Consider the following 25,431-nt stretch of genomic DNA (forward strand, 5'->3'; position numbering starts at 1 on the left):
TTGTGGATCTGAGGTCTGCCCGTCGATAACGGGCCCCCGGATCCTGTCGGGATTTAGGGTTTTATTGGTTTACAGACAGAGCGAAATGTGTCCGCAACATCAAACAGAGAGCCTTGGTCTGTTAAAAAAAAAAAATACCATGAAAACAGTTGCAGTTCTCCCACGATCGCTCATCAGAGGGACTGAGTGAGATATGCTAATAGATCCTGAAAACTCTGCGTGCGAGTCCCTCTGCAGTGTGGGTATTTCTCTGTTAGTGCCTGTTTCCTCACAAACACACTATCCCTCCTTCGCTCTGTATCTCATATTCTCACCAAATATTGTCACACACACACACACACACACACACGTAGCAGCCATTCCCTCTAATGCATCACTGACATCCACTCCAGCCTGTAACGTGTCTCCCCAGTCACCTACTGACACCATCCTCTAAACCTCCAGTCTGCCAGCCGCCTTGAATTATTCATCTAATATGCCCATTTGACAGAGCCAGCCGTCGCGCTGGTTCGCCAAACATTACAGGCAAGAAAAATTTGTTTATCTGTCGCCCCGTGTCTCACTCCTTCACTTCCTGTTATTGTCTTTTTCCTCTCCCTCGGCTCTCCCCTCTGTTCTCATCTTTTCTCACAAATGCCACGTTCCCCTCCCGTTTATTGGCATCCGCTGTCACAGTGATTTGCTAAAGTGGATGTGACAGGCGGCGAGCCTTGTTCGTGCATCTTATAAAAGCCATACATTTGCTTCAATAGAATCTTTTTTTCTTCGTCTTTTGCACGCCGCAATTTGACCATGAGAGAGTGCTTTTTCATCACCGCCAAAATGTTTATTGTCTTGTTTTGTCACCGATAATATATGCAAATTGCAGCCCTGGAAACAACGTAGGTCTCTTTGCTTTTGGTAATCAGCTCCCACCGTTACGTAAACAAAGAAATTACTTCTGTGTGTCATTACGGTTGAGCATTACGGTTGAGCATTACAGGCGCTGCTTGACTGGTGCTGCTTGACCCGGCTCCGAGTGCCAAAATGCTCCTCTCTCTCATCTATATTTCAGTGCACCGAGGGTGTGCTGTAATAATCCCAATTTGTGAACATGCATTCACCACTCTGCCGTTTCCGAGCGCTGTAATCTTTAGTCACATTCCGCTACGGAGTTGGAGTAACAAGGGTCATGACAGCCTGAAATGCTACACATGGAGAGCCTGCAGCAGCCATCTTCTCGTGCAGCTGGAGTACTTTTATTTCCACCGAAAATCAGCTCCCGCTCACAGTTGTTTTCTAAAATTGTGACTGCTCTTATAGCACTAAAAGGCTTTCAGCGAGTCATACTTTTCAGAGTTTGACCCTGTGTTGGTTGGTTCAACCTGAGGTGCAGTCTAAGTGTTTTTTGGCCCCATTGCACCTTAATTATAGACACACATCTGATATTATTTGAAAAATACACCATGCAGGTTTGATTGAAGGTTATTCTTTGTGCATTCCTTACAAAACCTTTCCAAAAAGAATTGAACAGAAAAATGTTTTCCTTGCACGTTGCTATGTTGTAGCAGGGCTGCCCTTCGGTTTTAGGATTGGAATCACAAATCTGGGTTGAGGGCAGAAGTAAACGAGTCGCCATTACTACGGTGGCATCTCACCTGTAAACCTGCGCGGCAACACTGGCTTTGGCTAAATATATACAACGTTTATCACAGGTTGAAAATCTGAATACGAAAATACCCTTGGAATGATACTTAGTTTTCAAAAATGAAGTCTTAATAGACTTCTTTACACCTGCAAATGACCAAATCAAAACCCACAAGCCTCTGCTACATGAAATGAATTGTGCTTTAAATAATCTCCATTAAAGGAACAGTGTGTAGCATTTAGGGCAATCTTTTATCACTATGTAATCACCTGAAAATAAGAATCGTCGTGTGCTCGTTACCTTAGAATGAGTCGTTTATATCTACACAGAGTGGGTCTTCTTCACGGAGTCCGCCATGTTTCTACAGTGCGGACAAACCAAACACTGGCTCTAGATAGGACCATTCACGTTTTTGCGTCGGCCACAGTAGTTTTCCTATCCGCTTGGCACACGGGTGTCACGGGAGAAGTTTCAGTTGGTTGCAATCTGCAACCTCACCACTAGATGCCGCCAGATCCTACACACTGCACCTTTAAGCCCTCATGTTTGCATTCTGAGCAGCATGCCAACAACTGACCAGGGACGTCTAAAAACGGTGTTTGTGATGTGCCGCTGACCTCTTGCTATCTGGGCCGGGTACTCTACCTTAAGCTTTATTCTGCTGCCACAGTAATAGTGTCTTAGCTAGAGTGCACAACATTGATATTTTCGGAAATACTCTTATTTGCTTTCTTGCTGTAAGTTCGTTGAGAAGATTTATATCTCTTTGATGTCTGTCAGTGGGCTTCCTTCAGGTCTGGAAAGTGAAGCCAATGCTGAAGTGCCTTAAACTTGCATTCTCTCTAACAGCCAGCAGGGGCCTACTCCTCTGGTTGCAAAAAGAAGTCTGATTGTATAGAAGTTTATGAGAAAATGAGCCTACTTCTCACTTGATTTATTACCTCAGTAAACATTGTAAACATGAGTTTATGGTCTTCAATACAGCATGATGTTCATTTAGTAAATGATGGTCCCATTTAGAGTCAAATAGACCATAAAGCAGGGCATGCTTTAGGGCGTGGCTACCTTGTGATTGACAGGTCGCTACCAAGATGTTTTCCGGTCTGGGTGTTGTCCGCATATTTGTCTTACAACTTTAACCCTTTCACAGTGTGTTTTCAGTTCATGAAAGTTAATTGTAACCCTTTTGGTTGCCTGAAAATGTCTTATTCAGCGTTCGGTTGTGCTTAGCTCCACCCTCTTGCGTTACTTCTGGTTGCAAAAAAACAAGATGGCGACAGCCAAAATGCCAAACTCGAAGCTTCAAAACGGCAGTCCACAAACCAATGGGCGACGTCAAGATGACTACGTTCACTTCTTATATACAGTCTATGATGTCTGTACAGTACATTTGAAGCTACTGCTAGCAGCCGGTGAGCTGGTTAACAGGAGTCAGAGTCTGGCTCTGTCCAAAGGTAACAAAATCCACACATACCAGCACCTCTAAAACTCAGATTAACATGTTAAACAGTAACCTATGGGTTTAATCTGTACAAAAACTAAAGTGTATAAACGTCATGTTATGGTTTTACGTGGGAGTTACGATCCAGACTAACATACTGAAAACTAGCTGACTAGCAGGCTAAATAGTCCAACACTTACCCCCCCCACCCCCATGAAACCACAACAGATCATTTTTAAAAATGTTAATTTGTTAGCTTTAGAGGTGCTGGTAGGTGGATTCTGTCATCTTTGACCAGAGCCAGGCTAGCTGTTTGCACTCTTTGTGCTAAGCTAAGCTAACGGTCTTCTGGCTCTATAGCTTCATATTTCACGTGTGGCATCGATCTTCTCGTCTAACTCTCAGCAAGAAAGCAAATAAGTGTGTTTCCCACAATGTTGAGCTATTCCTTTAATGTGTGTGTGTGTGTGTGTGTGTTAACCTCCAGAGGCGTTGAGTTTGGCCCTCAGAGCCTAGTTGGCTCTCAGGCTTAGCCCTCCATTTACAACAAAACCCTGCTGCTTCTCTCTCTTCCTAATGAGGGCTGGAGGGATGTATCGGGCCTTTAGCTGTTTTCTCTTCTCTCTCTCTGTCTCTCTCTCTTTCTCCCTCCTACACTGCAGTCAGTGTTAAATATCTCGTCTTATTTTATCCTCCAGCCTGCCATCAATTTCAAGCTGTTCCCCTCTCATTTACAATAATGCCGCACCATCCGCGGTATCAGGATGCACATCAGCTGCCAAACCTTTTTTACTCATCTCGCTCGGTGCAAAGAGAAGCGGATGAACGGTTTTCGCCGCGATCCTTCACACGTGCCAACCAACCTGACGCTCCCTCCGTGGGAAAACATGCCGCTTCCTCCAAGCACATTTATGCATCATTTGATTCAATTTCATGTACCATAAAACTGTAATAATAGCAGAAGAATCAATTATGTTTTTTTCTTTCTCTCTCTTGTCAGTCCTAATGGTGTCGTGTTACCACTCCATCCCAACCAGCCTGCCTCATGTTTTCATCCTGACTGTTAAGCTGCAGAAGAAGAGACACAAACGTTCTCACACTAGACATCACCCCCTCAGAGGTAAGCCCGTCTAAAGTGAGACGTGCGTTCGCAGAACACGGCGCTCCACTGCTCTCTGTAGGCTTGTTCATGACAGTGCATCATCGCTTTAATCCTCCAGGAGTCATCTTCAGTGTCTGTGCACTCCCAACATTTTTGTGCTGTTAGAAAGATCAAATGAACTGGATAGAATAAGAGACATGGTTGTCAAGCTGAACACAAGGCTGCAAACGTGGCCGTAAAAAGACATTTTTGGAGATGCAAGTGTTTCACTGTGTTTTCTGTGCCTTTTTTGGGGGGGATTTTACTCTTGAATACAAATCCACATAATGGCACTTCTACACTCATATTTCTAGGCAACGACCTCATCCAACCCTTTCATATTGAGGTAGAGTCTCATTTTTATTTTCATGCTGGGTTTCCTCCAGCTTTCCCCCCTCACCTTTCCATCAAGTTCTCAGTTTAAGTTCAAGGCACCTATAAACTCCCCCGGTAGCGTTGCACTGTGCAGGCGAGGCAGCCTGGGCCTGTCGTGTGTCTCCAGCTCTGGGGCCACCTTTGATGTTGGCTGGAGTGTTGGAGCTTTTTTTTAAATGTCTCTCTCTCTCTCTCTACCACTGCATCTGAGTTGTCAAAACGCCTGCAGATTGTGAGAATTTCACTGTGAGGTCAGATGGGTGGCCTCAAAAATACCGGCCTAGGAATATTACAGTCCACTACATGGCCAAAAGTATGTTGATACCCGATTATTACACCTTTATGTGATGGTTAAACGTCTCACTCCAAAACCATTAGAGTGCTCCAGGGATGATGTATTTTTGATAATCTCCACAAATGAACACCACTCTTATGATTTTGAATTGTGAATGCAATCGTAAGAAGCAAAAAGTTAAAGTTAGGCTATAAACGCAGTATACCGCGCATGAACGTGAGTATACACAACGAGGCTGTAAAGGCGGACAAGTCGGCGTGATGACGTTGAGTAGTCTCATTTAGCCACTTGTTAGAAACTCCCTTTTTTAAGACACGTAAAGGCTTCCAAATTCAAGAACGGCGTTACCACGGTTTTGCACTCGCCAACTCACGTTTTTTGAGTCTTGGAAATGGAGGAGTGAGCGGGTACTCAGTTGGTTGCAATCTGCAACCACATCACTAGATGCAGCCAAATCCTACACACTGTACCTTTAAGTACAGTACAGTACTTGAGTAAATGTACTTAGCCACCTCTTGAGGTCGACCACTGATGGTGCGCGATACGGCCTGGTTTATAGTCGGCACTCCAGTTCATTCCAAAGGTGTTGGATGGGCCATATTATAATCTGCTATATAAGACTTCCCATATTACTCTTCCTTCACTTGTTGACAGCAATAATGAAATTCATTAGGGATGGAAGAGTCACTGAAATATGAGTTTTAAATGCTTACTTAATTTCTGCAACAGTCCTTCACCCCTCATTTATTCAAAATCAAGATAAGAAATTAGTTTTCCTGGCAGATTGAAATGACACACTCACTCAGAGTTTCCTGTGTCACTTCAAGGATAACCTGAACTAACTTTGCAGAGTAGGACAGAGTGAAAAGAACATATTGTCCAGATAATTCATTATAATGTGTCCCACTCAAGGGTGTTGTTTTATATAATCTGGCTCCACATGGAGTCCGTGCAACACAGCGGATAAGTGACAGATGTAAACATCAAAGTGGCTAAATTCACGCCTGAAGTCTCTGTGGTGAGTCGTGTCCGCGCCCCTGTGTAACAACACTGAGTTTGTGTGTTTGTATGTGTGTTTGTGTGTGTGCGTGTTTTGGGGGGAGGTGGTGGGCTCTTCTGCTGTCGTCCATAAGCACACAGACCTATTCTGGTCCCCTCCTCTCTTACGGCAGAGAAATGTGGGCTGACACAACAGTGAGTTTTACAAAAACGCAGCTGGGAGGCTTTGTTATGCAAGCATATTACAGCACTGTTCCTGTCTGTGCATTAGAGGAATAATCCACCCGAAAACACGCTAATACTGTCACTAAAACAGCGATTGGCGCCGTACCCTGAATTTCTGGGCCCGCTTTATTGTTTGATGGTGTATTAGTGTGTTTCTTATTGCTGCAATTAACTGAAAGTGGATTATTATTTTAACTGGTGTGAGGGGTTTTGGGGGTTTGATACTGATATCCCTTACCAAAAAAAAGTTTATTCAAGTGTGCTATTAGTATACTTTTTTTAAACTTAAAATAATGGAGTATAATTTCAGTTTACTTTTATGTACTTATCAGAGATATACTTAACAAAAGTATACATAAGTATACTTGGCTCATACTGACAAGTACACAGAAAAATCTAAGTGTACTTGGTTTATACTGACAAGTATACACTAAAGTCCAAGTATACTTGGCTTATACTGACAAGTATGCAGAAAAGTCTAAGTATACTTGGCTTATACTGACAAGTATGCAGAAAAGTCTAAGTACACTTGGCTCATACTGACAAGTATACAGAAAAGTCTAAGTATACTTGGCTCTTACTGACAAGTATACAGAAAAGTATAGTAAAGTATACTTGGCTTATAGGCCTACTTGTACTTAATCTTTTAATAGAGGTATACTTTAGAAAAGTATAATTAAGTAGTCTTGCCTTATAGGCCTACAGAAAGATATACTTAGCTTGTAGTTGCGCTTACTTTTTGAGTAAGCCTATTAAAGTGTGTGAGTATATTGATGCATCTGAAAACTGGCTATTGTAACAGGTCACAACCAGATATGATATTGGATAACTTTAAATGTGGTGTTTAATGCCAAAACATTCTGGTCTCATTGATTTTCTTCGTGTGTAAAACAGAATTTAGATGCATGCTGTTTTGCTGTAACCAAATTTATCATATATACTATTGAGAGCAGAGGACTGTTTTCTACCATAACTGGTGCATTCACATGCTTCTGGAAAAAATCTGACATCAAAGAGTTGTCTGTTTGGGAGTTAGTTTCCAAACTACCATTCCATTTATGAGGATGTGAAAAGGATATATAAGAGATAAAGCAAGAAAGAGACTAAAAGTACTTCTGCTTTGTTTGCATATTAAATAAAACATCAACAAACCAACTTTGTGTAAAAAGCAGAACATAATTCCTACAGAAGAGCTTGACATCATGGTTTACCTGCTATAGTCCTCCACGTCACTAGATGGCGCTCTTGCTCTTAAACGTCACGCTCACTATCACGTTCTCGTTTGTTTTTATTGTCACGTGACCGGATGTGCAACTTCAAAACATTGAGTAACAGAAGCGAGCAGCACACTCACACACTAGTGTCTGTCTCACAATGTGTTTTTGTCGCTTTTAGCTCAGTTTTATCACTGGGAGTGAGAGAGAACTTGTTGGTCTACGTGTGTTTTAGGCTCTCAGCATGTCGGGGCCGCTGCTGGAGTTTGAGACGGAGATGTTCCTGTCTCTGTTCGGCTCTGACGGGCTGCTGGTGACGGCGGAGGGGATGGGGATAGACCGCATCCTGCTGCAGTTCATGCGGGTTTACTCTGAGCAGGGCAGCCTGGTCCTCCTGCTCAACACCACCACACCTGAACAGGTGAGGAACACATTGAGTTAGCGAGCTGAAATGTATCTTTAAAAAAGGCTTCATAAGTTAAATACTGACGTTAGCTTTGTGATGTGGAACAGCAAGGTAGCCAATAAGATAAGATCAGATATTCCTTTATTAGTCCCGCTGTGGGGAAATGTGCAGTGTACAGCAGCAAAGGGGATAGTGCAAAAAACAATTTGTTAACACAATTGCACAAGTGGAAAATGATATTACACAGTGAGAATGAATGAATGAATGAATGAATGAATGAATGAATGAATGAATGAATGAAATTCCACCTCAAAATATCAGGTTATTGTCAGTTGTTGGTGTGTAAGTGGTCTACTGGGAGCAGTGCTGGTTGTGGAGTCTGCAGGAAGGAAGGATCTGCGATATGGATAATGTAGTTAAATAATGTAAACTATGACTCTAGGTGTAAAGAGCAGAGCTTTGTAAATGTTGTGGTTTTCAGAAACACTGAAATATGGTGTCTGTTAGAAAATAACCCATAACTACCAAGTCCTACCAACAACATAAAGAGAACATTGCACGCAGACATTTTGACTTGTTGAAACAGTTAAGGTGAAATGAATAACATTAATAATGCCTGCATTCTGTTCAGGTGAGCCAGTTCCAGGGGTCTGATATTGTGCATGCTCACTCAAAGTCATGGTTGGGACACAGTGTTGTTAATGTTATTATTCTGTTCCTGCTTGTACATGCAGTGAAAAGGGTCTATATAGCAATATATATCCTATAGCACAGCGACATTCTTTAGTAACAGCATTTATTCTAATAAACACAAGTTTTTATACAGTCAAATTACCAGATGCAGGGACGTTCACAGTCATTTCACTAGAACAGCAGGTGATGGCCAAATCATGTTACCTCACCCAAAATCTAATGCCTTAAAAAAGACGGTCATTTACCGTGCCATCAATTATTGGAATAGCTGCCCTCTTTACATCGGACAATCCTCTAACAAATCCTCATTAAAATACCATCTAAGAACACATTACTTAAGCAGCTGATCGATAGTCCAGTGTTGGTCATATGTGTTTTTTCTTTTGTTCCTTTTCCATGATGATGGGTCTTGAGGCTAAATGGTTGTGGAAGATGTGTATGAATGTGAAATTTATATATGTTTGGAAAATTTGAATGTTATTAGACAAATATGATGTTGTATATAGTATGTATGTGATCAATTTAATGTACTTGATTTCGGACCCCAGGAAGACTAGCTGTTGCCATTGGTATCAGCTAATGGGGATCCTTTTTAAATAAATAAACAAATACTGTAATACAGCTCTCAATACATTTCATTTTCATTTATTACATTTATTCAGTTAAATTGTAGTCACACATGATTTCCCTTTTTTTCACAGAAAACCCTTTTTAGGATTTGCACACCCAATTACTGTGTGGTGGACTGGCAACACTGGGCAAGATGACTTTACAGAGGCAAACATATTACAGTCATGCGTCACTCCTGGGTATCACAATTCTGAGTTTTACAGAAGAGGTCGACTGATAGTGGATTTTTAAAGGCCGATATAATAAAGATAGTTTGGAGCAGGAAAATGCAGATTATTGCCGATATCTTCTTTACTTTTGTATCAGCCTAGTCGGCTACTTTTGCATATGCCCGAAGAGAGAACACCAAATTGGTACAAGTTAAAGTAACAGGGAATGATTTATTCTCCTCCCTGTCTGCCTGTCTTGTATCATGGACAAAGAGCTGTTAGTGTTGCGTTATATATATTCGAGAGATAACTTTTTTCTCCCCCTCTACCTTGACTTTGTGTACGGAGCCTCCATGCAACTGACTGATGGCGGCTGTGTAGCCATCAGCCACTATCAGAGCCCAGTTCCGGCAATAACAATAGTTTGTACAACGCCCTATCGGCGACGATTAATCGGTCAAATCAATTAATCAGTTTACCTCTATTTTACAGGTAGCTCTTGCTGCATCCAGTGTGCAGCGGTACTTAGAGCAGGTTTAACAAAATACGTTCTTTTTTTTGTCCTCCCTCCTCAGGAGTATTTCACAGAGCAGTTGCGAGTGGAGGGTGTGACCCACCTGCCCAGGACAGTGACCAGCGACGTGCAGAGCACTGAGCGCTATAATGTTTACACCGAGGGAGGGGTGCTGTTCGTCACCAGCAGGATCCTGGTGGTCGACTTCCTCACTGACCGCATCCCTGCTCATCTCATATCAGGTCAGATGACCACCTGATCATGGCTAAAAAAGAGAGCCAGACATGTTTGTTTGTCACATATTGTGATCTTATTGATCACCGACAATGACTAGTTTCATTTACTTTGGGAACAACATCTGTTTTTGTGCATCCTATGATAACATGTCCGTTATCACTAACATTGTTACACCTGTGTTTACTATTATTATCGAATGGCCTTATTGTGGGATTAATAATTATATAACAAAACTTTTAACATATTATCAGTTGTTAAGGGCATTTCAGTGCTAACAGAGCCATCCATTTGAGTTACAAAGGAACCATAGTAATCTCAAAGGCCATGTCCACCAAAATTTCAGGCATGATGTCACTCACAATTTCATTTTCAGGTCTTTTAACATGGGGTCTAACGAGAGAGAAAACCACTAAAGCCAAGTTAATTATTCTGATATTGCTAACAGAATAAATCTGTCAGTATCTTTAATTACTCAGTTGAGGAATAAAAAGTCTTTGGTTGTGAATATACTTATTAATAATAATACATTTTATTTGGTGACGGCTTTCAGAACACACAAGGACACCGTACAATGCATAAAAGAAATACTTGAACAGATAAAAACAGCAGTGCAACAGTGAATATACTTGTCAAATATATGTTTAAAAAATAACAGATTGTGTTAAATACACTTTAAAACAAGCCTTTAATGTTAAACCTGCAGTAGGCAGAATATTTTTGGCATCATTGGGCAAAAAGTCCATAATAACCTTTCAGCGTATTGTAATTCAAGTGTTCTGAGAGAAAACCAGACTGCTGCACCTCCTCATGGCTCTGTTTTCAGGCTTTAAAAAAATCTAGCCTGTGACGGGAGACTTTGGCCAATCACAGGTCATTTCAGAGAGAGAGAACGTTCCTATTGGCTGTGCTCCGGCTGGTGGGCGGTGCTTGGTATTTCCTCAACTGATCTCAACATGGCTGCCGGGTCACAAACTTTCTCATTTTACAGCTAAACAGTACACTACAAGATGTTTCTGAAAACATTTGAGGAGAGAAATAGGCATTACAGTAACAGAATATTGATTCATATTTGATCAGCGCTGCCTAGTTTGACCGTTTGATCAGAGTTTGCGAGTGATTGACAGCTGCTCAGAGACGGCAAGGCTCCAGCTCTGATTGGTTGTTTTCCTCCGGTCTGTGAAGTCTTGCAGATGCCATTAGGAGCACCGGAGGACACAGAGGCATATGATTTTTTTCAGATTACCTGTCTCATGCACTACTGTCAGGATATAGTGAGTTTTATAACAATAACTTTTTTAAATCATATTTGCGCCATTTCTACCCACTGCAGCTTTAAGTATAAAGCTAAATGTACCATTAAAAACAATAAGACCATCTTCATCAAAACGTTTTTTAAAGTGATGTAGTAGTTATTGATGGGTGTTGCACTGCATTACATTTGACAGTTTTTTCTATTTCTCTGTTCTCAGTACCAAACAAAAACCTAGACTAACTTGCACTATCTTTCTGTACCACCCCTTCAGGCATCCTGGTGTATCGTGCTCATAAAATCATTGAGTCGTGTCAGGAGGCCTTCATCCTCCGTCTGTTCAGACAGAAGAACAAGACGGGCTTCATTAAAGCTTTCACTGACAAGGCCACGTCCTTCTCCTCGGGCTTCTGCCAGGTGGAGCGAGTGATGAGGAACCTCTTCGTCAAGAAGCTCTACCTGTGGCCCAGGTATGATCAAACATAACAGACCCTTTTTTCACTGCAGACATTTAGACATGTCATAGCAGGAAACGTGTAATTTAACAAAGACTGTATACTTCCCTTATCATTATTTACCTTTGCTCTCTTAACAGGTTTCAAGCATCAGTAAACACGGCGCTGGACAGGCACAAGCCGGAGGTGGTGGAGCTCCATGTGACAGCGACGCCGGCTATGAAGGCCATCCAGAGCTCCATCCTGGACATCATGAGCGCCTGTCTGAAGGAGCTGAAACGCTACAACCCCACCCTGGAGGCCGAGGACCTCTCCGTGGAGAACACGCTAGGCAACGCCTTCGAAAAGGTCCGTCACTGTGTTACTGACATAGATTAAGCATTTTGCTTGTTTTTCTGGAAGGCCTAGTGTAATGGAAACAAACAAAAAAACACATCATGAGAATGACACGTGTGCCAGCTTTTTGTAAGTTTTTATTTCTATGTCAGTTGAATTTTCATTTTTAAGGTTGTGTTTTGCCTCTCTCCCATCCAGACCATCCGTCACTACCTGGACCCGTTGTGGCACCAGCTGGGAGCAAAGACCAAGGGCCTGGTCCAGGACCTGAAAGTGCTGAGGGTGCTCCTGCTCTACCTCACCCAGTACGACTGTGTCACCTTCCTCAATCTGCTGGAGTCGCTGCGCTCCAGCCAAAAGATCTTTGGATCCAATTCAGGTAAACTAGAACTTATTTGGAAGTAAAATAATTGTATTTAATCTTTGCGATTAATCACCGCGTTTGATTACATGCGCCTGTTGTTGCAACCATCAGGGTGGTTGTTCCTCGACTCCAGCACCTCCATGTTTATGAACGCCAGGGGTCGAGTGTACCGCATCCCTGAGAACAAGAAGAAATTTAAAATGGGACCGGAGGCGGAGAAACCGAAGTCCTCCTCTGCTTCAGGTAACCGACCAACGAACAGATCTCTGTTCTTCAGAGTAGATATCTGCAACGTTATCTGCTTGTATGTGTATGTTAATGACTAAAGGCTCGATGTGTGTATGTGTGTTTGTTTCAGAGGTGAAGCGGGAACTTGTGCTGGAAACGAGCCCAAAGTGGGGAGCTCTGACCGAGGTACTGCAGGAGATTGAGAAGGAGAACAAGAGCCCTCAGCATGAACCAGGTTAGAGCTCAGTTCTGTTAAAGCGCTATAAGGGTCCATCGTGTCAACAGTGTATAGCATCTCTATTCTCTCTATTTATATATAATGCACTATATTAACAGAATTTCATAGAAACTAGCTTTTAGTTTCCAAAAGGTGGTTTTGTTTTCTATTGAAATCACCTCAATCTACAAGAAAAGCATATGAGAAGATGAAATCTTCAATTTTGAATAAAGAACCAGCAGAAAGGCCAGCTGACATTTCACAAAGTCATCCTCAGAGTGTGCTAGTTTGTCCTGGTCGCTACGCTTCCGTGACGGAACGTTAAAAAGGCTCTGAATATCGAATTCAGCCTCTTTTAACAGAAGGATGGACACACACACTCTCCTAACCGTGGTATGTGCGTGGTCTGTGTAACTGCTCCCAGGTGCTGTGCTGATCTGCGCCAGTGACGACAGGACTTGTGCCCAGCTGCAGCAGTACATCAGGCACGGCTCCGACTGGATGCTTAACCGACTGTACGCCCGCACAGTCGGTAAACGGGACCCCGCTGCAGCCGCCGCCTTTGAACTCGACTCGCACAAAAAGGGCAACGGCTGGCCTAAAAAAGGAGCCAAGGGAAAGGAGCCTGCACAGAACAAAAAATCCACAAAGAGTAAAAAAAGGCCATCGCTGACTCTGACCCAGATGGTGGGGAAAGAGGATGAAGCAGCGGCGATGGGCAGCAGCGGAGATGAGGATGAACCGACAGAGGAGGACGGAGGGGAGGAAGATCAGCTGAAGCTGGATTTGTCATCGGACGCCTACTACGGCGTCCTAAAGGAGCCGCTGACCGTCATTCACCCGCTGAAAGGCCTCACAGACCCCCACAGCTTGACGCGAGTGCTGCACGAGGTGGAGCCCAGTTTCGTGGTGCTGTATGACGCCGAACTCAGCTTCGTCCGCCAGCTGGAGATCTACAAAGCCAGCCGACCCGGAAAGACGCTGAGGGTGTATTTCCTCATCTACGGAGGCTCGACAGAAGAGCAGAAGTACCTGACGGCGCTGTCTAAGGAGAAGAAAGCCTTTGAGCACCTGATCAGGTCAGAACCAGTTCTCTCTCCTCAAGCATCTGTTGATGTATGTGCTGTTGAAGTGTCGGCTTCTCATTGGTGCCTTGTGTGTGTGTGTGTGTGTTTCTCTGCAGGGAAAAGGCTACTATGGTGATCCCAGAGGAGAGGGAGGGGCGAGAAGACACCAACCTGGACCTTGCTAGAAATTTAGAGCCTGCCAATGCCACCACCAACACCCGCAAAGCAGGCATGTCTATAACCAGGTTTCCACCAAATGTTCCCAGGACTTTTAGTCCCTGGAACTACTTTTCAAGGAACTAAAAGGTTCCTTCAGTCCACTGTTGTCTGTGTTTCCACCACGGTATAAGAACCTGCGAAGATTAGGCAAATTAGTCCGCTGAGCAACATGTCATGGGACGAGGGCTGCTGGTGGTCACAGCAGATATTTACTGCCACATATATTTACTAATGCTCTTTAGATGTAATAGATGAAATGTAGAGGAGGAAAATTAATATACGAGCATCTGTCTCCACAGTAAATCATCTGTTTGATGGTTATTTATTTGCGTTTTAGAACGTAACTGCTGTGAAACAATCAGAAAACAACTTTTCTTTCTCTCATTCACAGCACCGTCGCGCTGTCTCCCTCTTCTACCGCTCACCCTCTCGATCTCTGTCTTTACTTTAATACTAGAGTACTTCCTTGTTTATGAATGAAACGGTGCACAAGTTGAAGCCGTTGAAGGGGCAGCGCTGCGTGTGTTTGACCAATCAGCGATGATCATCCCTGCAAACTCCACCCCGAAAGTTCCGCTACTTTCAGAAAGTACTACCCCCCGACCAAGGCCTTTTTGGGGGTAAAGAAGCCCCATAAAATGTCCCCGGAACTTAATTTAGAGACTGGTCTCTGCGGTCAAAATGCACCGAGTTCCTCAAAAGGTTCATAGTTCTAGGGGAAAGTTCCTGCGGTGGAAACGGGACTTATTTTTAGTCGTTTTTGAAAGATTTGTTCTGTTTTTTGATTCTCTTTGAATTTCCTGAACAGTTTCCTTTGTCTTCCTTTATAAAAGTCCCACATTTTCTTGAATAAGTGTCTGATTATTTTCCTTTTCCTGTCCAATAACCAGGAGGCCAGGAGCAGCCCAAAGAGCCCTCTCGAGTCATCGTGGACATGCGGGAGTTCCGCAGCGAACTGCCCTCCTTGCTGCACCGCCGCGGGCTGGACATCGAGCCCGTCACCCTAGAAGTAGGCGACTACATCCTGACCCCGGACACGTGCGTCGAGCGCAAGAGCGTCAGCGATCTGATCGGCTCGCTGCAGAGCGGCCGCCTCTACACCCAGTGTCTCTCCATGACCCGGTACTACAAGAAACCAGTGCTCCTCATCGAGTTCGACCCAGCGAAACCGTTTTCTTTAATAGCCCGATCAGATTTCCGCAACGAGATATCGTCCAATGATGTTTCCTCAAAACTCACCTTGCTCACCTTGCATTTCCCACGGCTCCGTATACTCTGGTGCACCTCGCCACACGCCACAGCTGAGCTCTTCTTGGATCTAAAGCAGGGTCGCGCCGAACCCGATGCCGCGGCAGCTCAAGCAGTCACAGCCGAGTCAGACATGGTGGCGGAATCAGCAGACCTCTACAACCCAGGACCATATGACTTCCTGTTGAAAATGCCCGGGGTCAATACAAAAAACTATCGGGCTCTTATAAAAAACGCAGACAGCCTGGCAGATTTAGCCAAACTCAGCCAGGACAAGCTGGCAGAGATACTCGGGAACAATAACAACGCTAAGTTGCTGTATGAGTTTCTGCATAATGCCGCTGACGTCCCTCCTCCTGTGCAGAAGGCCAAGCAGACATGATAGGCAGTAAAACAAATTGAATTTCCTATAGAGGGATTAATACAGTATGCCTTCTTCTTCCTCTAAAGCAATGGTTCCCAACCTGGGGTCCAGGCCCCCCTGAGGGGGGCGCCAAAGATCACAAGGGGTGCGCCAGGATTTGTCTGCTCTGACGTTGTCAAAATTAGGTTTGCACACGTATAACTAAAATCATAATAACACACTTACTGGATAATTTCTATTAGTAGAATTAGATTCCAGTGGTGGCTCCGAAGGATTGTTTCAGTCTTGTGTTATCCAAACATTGCCAATAACTCCAGAGCGTTGTAAAGTCCAAAAGTCAACATTAATTAAAATAAGATAGATGATATAATTTCCAAAATTGTCTAACAAAATATTCTGCTTCAATCCACATTTGTTGGCATTTAGCCTTTTAGCCGTTTAACATTTTCACTGCGGTCAAAAACAGTTTGCTCAAATTGAGGATTTTGTTCGAGGATTTGTCATTTCTTTTAGGGTGATGAGATCAGAAAATATGGGCTTTTCTTAGAGACAAGTAGGGAGGCTTCAAGGAAAATAGGTTGGGAACCACTGTGCTAAAGCATCTGACTTATGTATAGAAATATATTTTTCCTGGTATCAGGATTAGTTTAGCATTGTAAAGCTGGAAGACAATGCCGTTAATGTAGAACATTGCAGACTGAATTCACACCTTACATTTGTACAGTATAGTCTTTGTCATCAAAATGGAAATATGTATTATTTTAATGTATAGAATGAACTGAACTGTTTTTTTCTATTGTATTTTGTAATCTAATTGAACATGTATTAGATTTTTTAAATAACTTGGTAAATAAAATATATAGTCCGTAAATATTTTAGTGTAATATTTAAGTGTTTTGTATAACCTCTGTTTCAAAATAAAGCTTTGTAGAACAATACAGTACAGCACACTCTAAAAACATACATTATTATCAAAATATTTGTTTTAAAATATTCAAGTTTTTATGTCTTTTTTTTATCGCCTTAAAAATGGATTGCGGAGATAATGGGTGGTGATGCCGCCGGTCAATTTTGAAATCGTTAAAAGAAAGACGAGGATGATGGTTCCATTTACTCTAGGCAGCGTTATGCAGAGGTGGAAAAATTGCTCAAATACCACAAATGAGTGCTTCAAAGAATAGTACTTCATACACAGTACATAACCTTTATTTAATCAGGTAATCTCATTGAGATCAAGATCTCTTTTGCAAGAGAAACCTGAGTATAGCGGAGAGAGAGAGAGAGAAACAAAATATCCAGATATAACAAAAGCACAAATACATTCAGAATCAGAAATACTTTATTGATCCCCGGGGGGGGAAATTGGGGCGTTACAGTTGCTCTTATATAAACATAAGAAATGTAAGAAAATAGAAATTAAGGAGTATGTGACATGTAAATAATGTACAGAATGCTACAATGTGCACATAATACTACAATATAAACAAAATATATGTAAAGAAATATAAGTACTAAAAATTATAATATAATTTTACAGCTAAACAGTACACTACAAGATGTTTCTGAAAACATTTGAGGTGAGAAATAGACATAACAGTAACAGATTATTAATTCATATTTGTTCAGCGCTGCCTAGTTTGACCGTTTGATCGGAGTTCGCGATAGATTGACAGCTGCCTCCGTCGAATGAACAGCCAATAGGAACGCTCCCTCTCTCTGAAATGACCTGTGATTGGCCAAAGTCTCCCGTCATGGGCTAGATTTTTTGAAGCCTGAAAACAGCCATGATGAGGTGCAGAAGTCTAGTTTTCTCTCAGAACACTTGAATTACAATATGCTGAAAGGTTATTATGAGATTTTTTGCCCAATGATGCCAAAGATATTCTGCCTACTGAAGCTTTAAAGGGACTGTTTGTAACTTCTTACACGTATAAATCAATCCGGGTCGGTGTCCCATGCGCGCTCGCGTGTGGCTACACTGTTCAGACAAGACGTTCACGCTATTTCGCCTCACGCTCAAGTGCATGCGTGCACACACTCCACACTGCAGAAGAGTTATTTTAGCTCTGAGAATATCTAGTGAATGTACAGGGGACGTTTGTGCAGAAATAACTGCTGCAGCTCCTCCAGACCAACAGAGGTTTTCCGTGTCTTGTGAAGTGACCGTGCTCCGCAGCGAGAAACGTTATCGTCTCTGACCGGGTGCCGGTGTCTCCCGTTCCCTCTGGCTGTGGTCGGGAGGCTGAAGAGCAAAAGCCAACACCAGGATCAGCAGTGATTCATGGAGAGACCTTCGTCTGGTCAGCTAACATTACTGCCAAGCAGGTGAAATATAGAGTGATATTGTGGTTTTAGCTGACGTGTGTCACCTCACTGTTTTGAGCGGTGCTCGTTCATGTCTATTTAGAGCGAGCAAGCGCGAGCACGACGCTGACTTTCGTTGACTTAACGGCCACACGTGTCGCTGTTAACAAGCATATCTGATTCTTACATAGAGTCCCTTTAAATAAACTATAACATAGAAGAAACAGCACACAACAGTAGTATCATTCTGTCATGTACATTTAGTTTTATACATCCTGCAAGTTATGCAACACTAACATTATCCAATACTATGTGAGAACAAAAAACAGATGAGTTTTCTGGGTGGAAACTGTTTTGAAATAGAAATCGGTGGAGGTATTGTGATGTAGTTTGGTAGCAGCAGTAAACTGGTCAGGCTCATGGGGTAGTAACTGCTGTCCCTCGAGGCTTCCTAAACTCCAGCGTCATGACGTCACTCTGCGTCCGATCCCAGACTAGTCGCAGCCATTTTACTGCGCGAGATAAACTTCACTCTCACATCTAGAGGAGAAGAAACACGAAATACACCAAGACAACTCCAGTGACATTCATGGATACCTCGTCGTGAACCAGAGCTCGGACATATCCGACTTCCAAGTCTTCGCAGTTGGGTAAGAGCCCGCGGCTGCTGTCTTGTTTTTAGCATGTTAGCACTGTGCTAAGCTAAACCGAGCTAACTGAAGAGGTTGTTGTTGTCGAGGATAAGCAGACAAGAGGCAGCAGACTGAGGCTCGGTGAGACTGCGCAGCAAAGCGTGGAGGGGTTTGACTGTAACTAATATTAACTTTGTTTAGTCCTATGAATGATGGACACGGAAGTGCTTCATTGTCAGGTATGATTGTCTGCAACTCACTCACCTGTCAGATTTAAAGTAGCTAGCCCAGCGTTAGCTCATCCCACACCCACCCATCCTCCTGCACTGCGATACCAGGAGCTGTGGTGGAGCCGACAGCCATGTCAGTCAATAATAACCTCCATAGGAACATGTGTTACTGCTGTTTAAACTAGCTAGTTGTCAGTATTGTGTTTGTGCACTGCATGTTTATTTCATCCCTTTCCTCCTGAGCCAGGATGCTCTCTGAATGCTCTCTGAATGCTCTCTGAATGAGAGCCAGGATGCTCTCTGAATGCTCTCTGAATGCTCTCTGAATGCTCTCTGAATGAGAGCCAGGATGCTCTCTGGATGCTCTGGATGCTCTCTGGATGCTCTCTGAATGAGAGCCAGGATGCTCTCTGAATGCTCTCTGAATGCTCTCTGAATGAGAGCCAGGATGCTCTCTGGATGCTCTGGATGCTCTCTGGATGCTCTCTGAATGAGAGCCAGGATGCTCTCTGGATGCTCTGGATGCTCTCTGAATGCTCTCTGAATGCTCTCTGAATGCTCTCTGAATGAGAGCCAGGATGCTCTCTGAATGCTCTCTGAATGCTCTCTGAATGAGAGCCAGGATGCTCTCTGAATGCTCTCTGAATGCTCTCTGAATGCTCTCTGAATGCTCTCTGAATGAGAGCCAGGATGCTCTGGATGCTCTCTGGATGCTCTCTGAATGCTCTCTGAATGCTCTCTGAATGCTCTCTGGATGCTCTGGATGCTCTCTGAATGCTCTCTGAATGCTCTCTGAATGCTCTCTGGATGCTCTGGATGCTCTCTGGATGCTCTCTGAATGCTCTGGATGCTCTCTGGATGCTCTCTGAATGCTCTCTGGATGCTCTCTGAATGCTCTCTGGATGAGAGCCAGGATGCTCTCTGGATGCTCTGGATGCTCTCTGGATGCTCTCTGAATGCTCTCTGAATGCTCTCTGGATGCTCTCTGAATGCTCTCTGAATGCTCTGGATGCTCTCTGAATGCTCTCTGAATGCTCTGGATGCTCTCTGGATGCTCTCTGAATGCTCTCTGGATGAGAGCCAGGATGCTCTCTGGATGCTCTGAATGCTCTCTGAATGCTCTCTGGATGCTCTCTGAATGCTCTCTGAATGAGAGCCAGGATGCTCTCTGAATGCTCTGGATGCTCTCTGGATGCTCTCTGAATGCTCTCTGAATGCTCTCTGAATGAGAGCCAGGATGCTCTCTGAATGCTCTGGATGCTCTCTGGATGCTCTCTGAATGCTGCAGCATGGCACACACCAGGGGCTTCTCAACCTTTTGTAACTTGAGGCCCACGAAATTTGACTTTTTATCTTAAAAAATTACAGATTAATCGATTTTCAAAATAGTTTCAATTAATTTAATAGGTGACAACTAATCAATTAATTGATTAATCATTGCATTTCTAAACTGATGCTATTGCTGCATCTATGCCAGGGGTTCTCAACCTTGTGTAACTTGAGGCCCACGTCTGATTGTTAAAATAATTTCGAGGACCACCTTCCCAAATAAATGACAAACTGGGCTATAAGTAAGTGTTATGCCTCTGTCAGGTGTAATGACCCACATACATATTCAGCTTACCCTCACCTCATCACTGCCTGCCATTATGAATCCAAACTATTCAGGGTCATTAGTCCTCACCACATGCTCTGGAGCTTTTACTGGTGCAGGGTTGTCTCCAACATCACTTTTTGTTTAAAAGAATACTCCATTTTGTGTCACTGCATCCGAGACATATATGTCTGTAAAGGGGAGACTCGGGGTTACCCATAGAACCCATTGTCATTCACATATCTTGAGGTCAGAGGTCAAGGGGCCTCTTTGAAAATGGCCATGCCAGTTTTTCCTCGACAAAATTTAGCGTAACTTCGAAGTGTTATTTAGCCTCCTTCCCGAAAAGCTATAGCATGGCATGATTGGGACCAAGGGACTCCTTAGGATTTTTAGTTTCATTCCAGTATCCTTCCTCTAGCTTTAAAACCCGCCCGCTACAACCTCTGAAAAACAGAAGAGCGGCCGTTGGATTCTGAAGAGGTTAATCTAACCATTTGTCAGTACCTCCGCTGCCCACTAGGTGCAACTCTGAGGCCCACCAGTGGGCCCCGGCCCAGTGGTAGAGAATAGCTGGTATACACTATCACTGTGAGTTGGCAGCCCCATTACTCAAGTAATACTATCCACGCAGCGCTGTGTAATGAGGCCCTTTCGCTTGCACAAACCCTGAGGATCTTATCTTCCAATCGATTGAAGAGAGGAAAGTGAGGTAACGTTAGTGGTGCTGCAGTGGCAAATCCACACACAGGTCGCGGTCTGTGTGAGTCATATAGACGGTCAGGATGTGGTAGTTGTTGTTCCCAAAGTACGAACTGAAATGGGAAAGAAAGCTTTTAGGTTTTTCGGCACCTACTGCTTGGAATAATTTACAATCTGATCTTCAACTTCAAAACTTAGTTACCTTGAATGAGTTTAAAGCTCTGGTGAAATCGCTGCAGTCCAGGTTGTCTGTGTGCAAGTGTTTTTGTATGAGCAACATTGTATTTTAATGTTGTTAATTTATGTGTTGTCTGTTACTTTTACTATAACTGTCTTGCTGCTATCTTGGCCAGGTTCATCATAAAAGAGATCGTTGATCTCAGTGGGACTAACCTGGTTAAATAAAGGAAAATAAAAAATAAAAATAGTTTCAGAGGCGACCCCGTCCAGTCAAAGTCTGCCACTGCAAAGTGTGAATTATTAACTTAAACACTGTGCTTGTGGTCGGATGGAAAAAGTAATTATCCCGAAGGCTGTAAGCCATATATCCCTGTGTGTTGTACTTGTTTCAACCCCCCAGTGCAGTATTAGTTTGCAGGAAAGACTGTCTGCTCAGATCACTTCAGACTAGGGTTTCCATGTCTCTCCCTGTGTGGTGAATTAAAATGAAACCAAATAGCACAATGCAGGCAGACATGTTTGCATTTTATAGTACCCGATTTGTGTCCACTGATTTTAGAATGTTCTAATATTGGACCCTTACAGTCAGGGTCTGAGATTAACTTTTGTTTCACTTCCTGGAATATGAAGGAATAACATTTTAGATGTGATGTCATTCAATGTTCGATATATTTTACATAAAAGACATTGTGGTTGTGTCCGAAATTCCATACTAACATGTTATTTAGTACATTAAAACAGTATGTGAGATATTTCAGTATGTCCGAACCTTAGTATGGAACCAATAGTACACGAATTGCCTACTATTTCCGGTGAGATATTACAGTATGCAACGCTGGACACTACGGCAGCATAAATATCCCACAATGCAAAGCAGTAGTGAGGACAACGTTCATAATGGACGTTGACGGACAGCTCTGTAACATCAGTTTGCTTTGATTTGATTTTAAATCAATTCAGACTTTGATTCAAACAAATCGTCGTTTTGATCACATAAGGTTGGCACGGGTTACCATGGTTACATGTCTCCAACTGGCAAGGAAACTCTCAGAAAGTGACGACGTAAATTACTGCTCAGTGCGTCCGAAGAGATACACACTACTGTTTGGTTATTCACACAAAAGTATGCTGAACAATACTACACCTGTTGAGTATGTAGTGCATAATGTGTGATTTCGGACGAAACCTGTATGCATGGTAAATTCTAGTGTTCGAATTACACCGTAGCTTCTGGGGGAGCCCTATTTTTTGGCGGTGGGAAGGTACTTTACTCAGCACTGTACTTTGCTATTTTCATTTATTGTGGTTATTTGCATAAAACACACAATTGAAATGATTATTTAAATATAAGCTTTTATTAAAAAAAATCTTGGCATCAGTAGTTTTAATGATGTATTATGAGCTGTTAAGAGCTAGTGTTAGGAAGTTAAACAGGTCATAATTCCCTCTCTATTATTTATTTCATATTGCTGTGAAAACATCTCCTTCAAACAACTGGATTTATTCAAGTTTCTTGCCAGTTGTCATTCACCTTCGCCCAATAGTCATTTTTACTGAGCATGAATGCTTCGTTATTTAACTCAATGGAACCTCAGTTAACATTAGTAGCTCCGTTATTTAACCAAGCAGGACTGTGCTGTCCACCAGCTGCTAACAGGTAACGTTACTAACTCTCCTCCTGCGTGCGTAACTGTCGGAAAGCATCAATAAGAGGAGTCGATAGACACGGAGGCATGACATGCCAAGGAATCGGACAACTAGGAACCGGTTCTCTATTCCCATCACTAGCGTTTTCTCTGTCTGCCAAAGTGGCGGATGGCCTGACGACTTTATCCGCCATTGCCAACAAGGTGCTAATTTCAGACCCTGGTTACAGTGATTGTGGCAAATCAGACTATACTGAGGTGCAGGAGTTGTTAGTACTGACAGGCTACCCACAATTCACCGGGGCACTTGAGTCAGATTTGTTTTCATTTCTCAGAAACTATTTTACATAACCAGTCTACAAAATTGTTCATGACAGGCCGCACTCTCTGTTGAAGTTTGGCTATGTAACTGCTGTAATGGTCTTTTCTTAGGTGAGACAGTCCTATAGTGTTTGGTTTCCACCCATTGAGCCTTTTGTACTGTTTTCAGAAGATCTTTTCAGCAAAGTGCACAAAGGCAGCCAGGAAGGAAACGACACCACACGTGTGTCTGTGGGGAACAGGGCAGAACAGTGACTCGTGTGAATGAGCCACAGCGATGACATCATTTCTGTCTTATCTCTGGATAAAAGAAGACATTTTTGTTGGAACCAGACGTGGTCTATTTAAGGCCCAGAAAAATGCAGTTTGAAGACTGTAGTTTGGCACGTAGTGGTTCTCATGCTGTGTGCTAGTCGAAGTGTGTGTTTTGTATGTGCATGGTACATTTGTTTAGCATTTCTCACACATTTACAGAATGAATGGCTTATAGGGCTAGGTGATAATAACCTGACATGCCAGATGGTTTGTTTACACAGAACTAGGGCTGAATAATTTTGAAAGAATATCTAATTGCAATAATTTTGCAATTGCAGTATGATTTGTGATATTAGGGGGAATGATAATTTTTACATCACTATTCTCATTTTCATTGAAAAACATATTAAAGTCGTGTGATTTTTGCAAGGATCTTTACCAAACAAAGATATTATCTTAAGTGTGTAGAATATGATGAGTTGGCCTGGACATCTCTACAGCATGAGAATAGTGAATTTAAACGGTATTTTGACACATTTCGCCTTTAAAAATAATTGCGCCTCCTGCAATTTGAAAATTGCACTAGGCCATTTTCGATCAAATTGATTAATTGTACAGCCCTACACAGAAACATCTGAGAAGCCGTCATTGGAAACTGTTTGGAAAAGGGCAGGCAAAATACTTGGCAGGTGATTGGATGAACTATCTGTCAATCAATCTCTTACCGAAGCCAGTCAGGAGAAGAGCAAAAAAAATCTCCATCGAGAAAAGCCTTCAGTGCCGTTCTTTGCTCTTCTTTCACTGAAGAAATACTCTCTAGTTCTGATATAACTGATGTAGGGCTGCAGCTAACGATTATTTTCATTGTTAATCAATCTGTCGATTATTTTCCCGAATAATCGATTAGGTGTTTGGTCTATAAAATTTCAGAAAATGGTGAAAAATGTCGATCAGTGTTTCCCAAAGCCCAAAATGACGTCCACAAATGTCATGTTTTATCCACAATTCAAAAATATTCCGTTTACTGTCATAGAGGTGTAAAGAAACTAGATAAAACACATTTAAAAAGCTGAAATCAGAGACTTTTTTTCTTTAAAAAATTACAGATGAATCGATTATCAAAATAGTTGCAATTAATTGAATAGTTGACAACTAATCATTTAATCGATTAATCATTGCAGTTCTAAACTGATGCTATTGTGGCATCTACGCTAACCTCTTAAGGGGCCGCATTGTTGTTTTCAACGAACAGTTGCTACTCTGTGTCGTCACGTCACATAAACACATAAACACATAAACCATGCCCATAGCTGCCAGTAGCTCCTCACAGGACGCTGATTGGTCCGGTCACTGGCTGGCTTACATAGACCTAAGCTGCAGTTTTCAGTTATCTCATGCTGTCAGTTGAGTGAATGTGTATGTGAGTGCTTGTGGGAACTTCATCAAGTGAAGGCTTCACAGCCAGGCCTATTTGTAGTAAAGATGACCCATGTCCTAGTAGGCAGAGACAGGAAAGTGGTGGTATCTCTGTTTTTGTTACTGTTGTGGATACGTAGCTCTGTGGTTGTAATCGTTCCTATTCCGTTTTATGGCTGCAGAATTATTGATTCGCTGATTGTTTTGCTGAAAACAGGATTGTGAAATACTGGTTAGACTTTCAATATTGTTTCATAGCCTGAATCCACACCCACATGTTTTTATGTGTGCCTTATGACAATCAGGGAGATGCTCGCGGTAGAACGTCATAAAGCCTCTCACCTGTACTGGATATGTTCATGCCTTTTATAAGGTTGTGAGAAAGAGGGAACAAACGCCTCAGGGGGTAGACACACCCAGTTACTGCCATCATACTGCATACTACATCATGATTACCT

General features: G+C 42.7%; 2 protein-coding genes across 8 annotated transcripts in view; both read left to right on the plus strand.

Annotated features, from left to right (window-relative positions):
* ercc4 (excision repair cross-complementation group 4) overlaps positions 1–15,727 on the plus strand; it is a 37,069-nt gene extending 21,342 nt beyond the window's left edge. For 3 of the 4 annotated variants that reach the window (XM_074620625.1, XM_074620626.1, XM_074620627.1), the window contains exons 3-14: positions 4,069–4,188; positions 4,524–4,555; positions 7,553–7,738; positions 9,771–9,951; positions 11,470–11,665; positions 11,791–11,998; positions 12,185–12,365; positions 12,462–12,593; positions 12,709–12,813; positions 13,220–13,874; positions 13,979–14,091; positions 14,972–15,727. In XM_074620625.1, the coding sequence (XP_074476726.1) occupies positions 4,069–4,188; positions 4,524–4,555; positions 7,553–7,738; positions 9,771–9,951; positions 11,470–11,665; positions 11,791–11,998; positions 12,185–12,365; positions 12,462–12,593; positions 12,709–12,813; positions 13,220–13,874; positions 13,979–14,091; positions 14,972–15,711 (2,849 nt within the window). In that variant the 3' untranslated portion in view covers positions 15,712–15,727. Of the gene's footprint in view, positions 1–4,068; positions 4,189–4,523; positions 4,556–7,552; positions 7,739–9,770; positions 9,952–11,469; positions 11,666–11,790; positions 11,999–12,184; positions 12,366–12,461; positions 12,594–12,708; positions 12,814–13,219; positions 13,875–13,978; positions 14,092–14,971 lie in introns of those variants that run through there. The other variant, XM_074620628.1, reaches the window with a different exon arrangement.
* Positions 15,728–18,474: 2,747 nt separating this feature from the next.
* Positions 18,475–25,431, plus strand: part of mrtfba (myocardin related transcription factor Ba) — a 41,044-nt gene continuing 34,087 nt past the window's right edge. For all 4 annotated transcript variants that reach the window (XM_074620620.1, XM_074620621.1, XM_074620622.1 and 1 more), the window contains exon 1: positions 18,475–18,647. The gene's annotated coding sequence lies outside the window, so the exon portion shown is untranslated. The remainder of the gene's footprint in view (positions 18,648–25,431) is intronic.

This window comes from Sebastes fasciatus, chromosome 20 (assembly GCF_043250625.1).
Source record: "Sebastes fasciatus isolate fSebFas1 chromosome 20, fSebFas1.pri, whole genome shotgun sequence".
NCBI classification, from domain to species: domain Eukaryota; kingdom Metazoa; phylum Chordata; class Actinopteri; order Perciformes; family Sebastidae; genus Sebastes; species Sebastes fasciatus.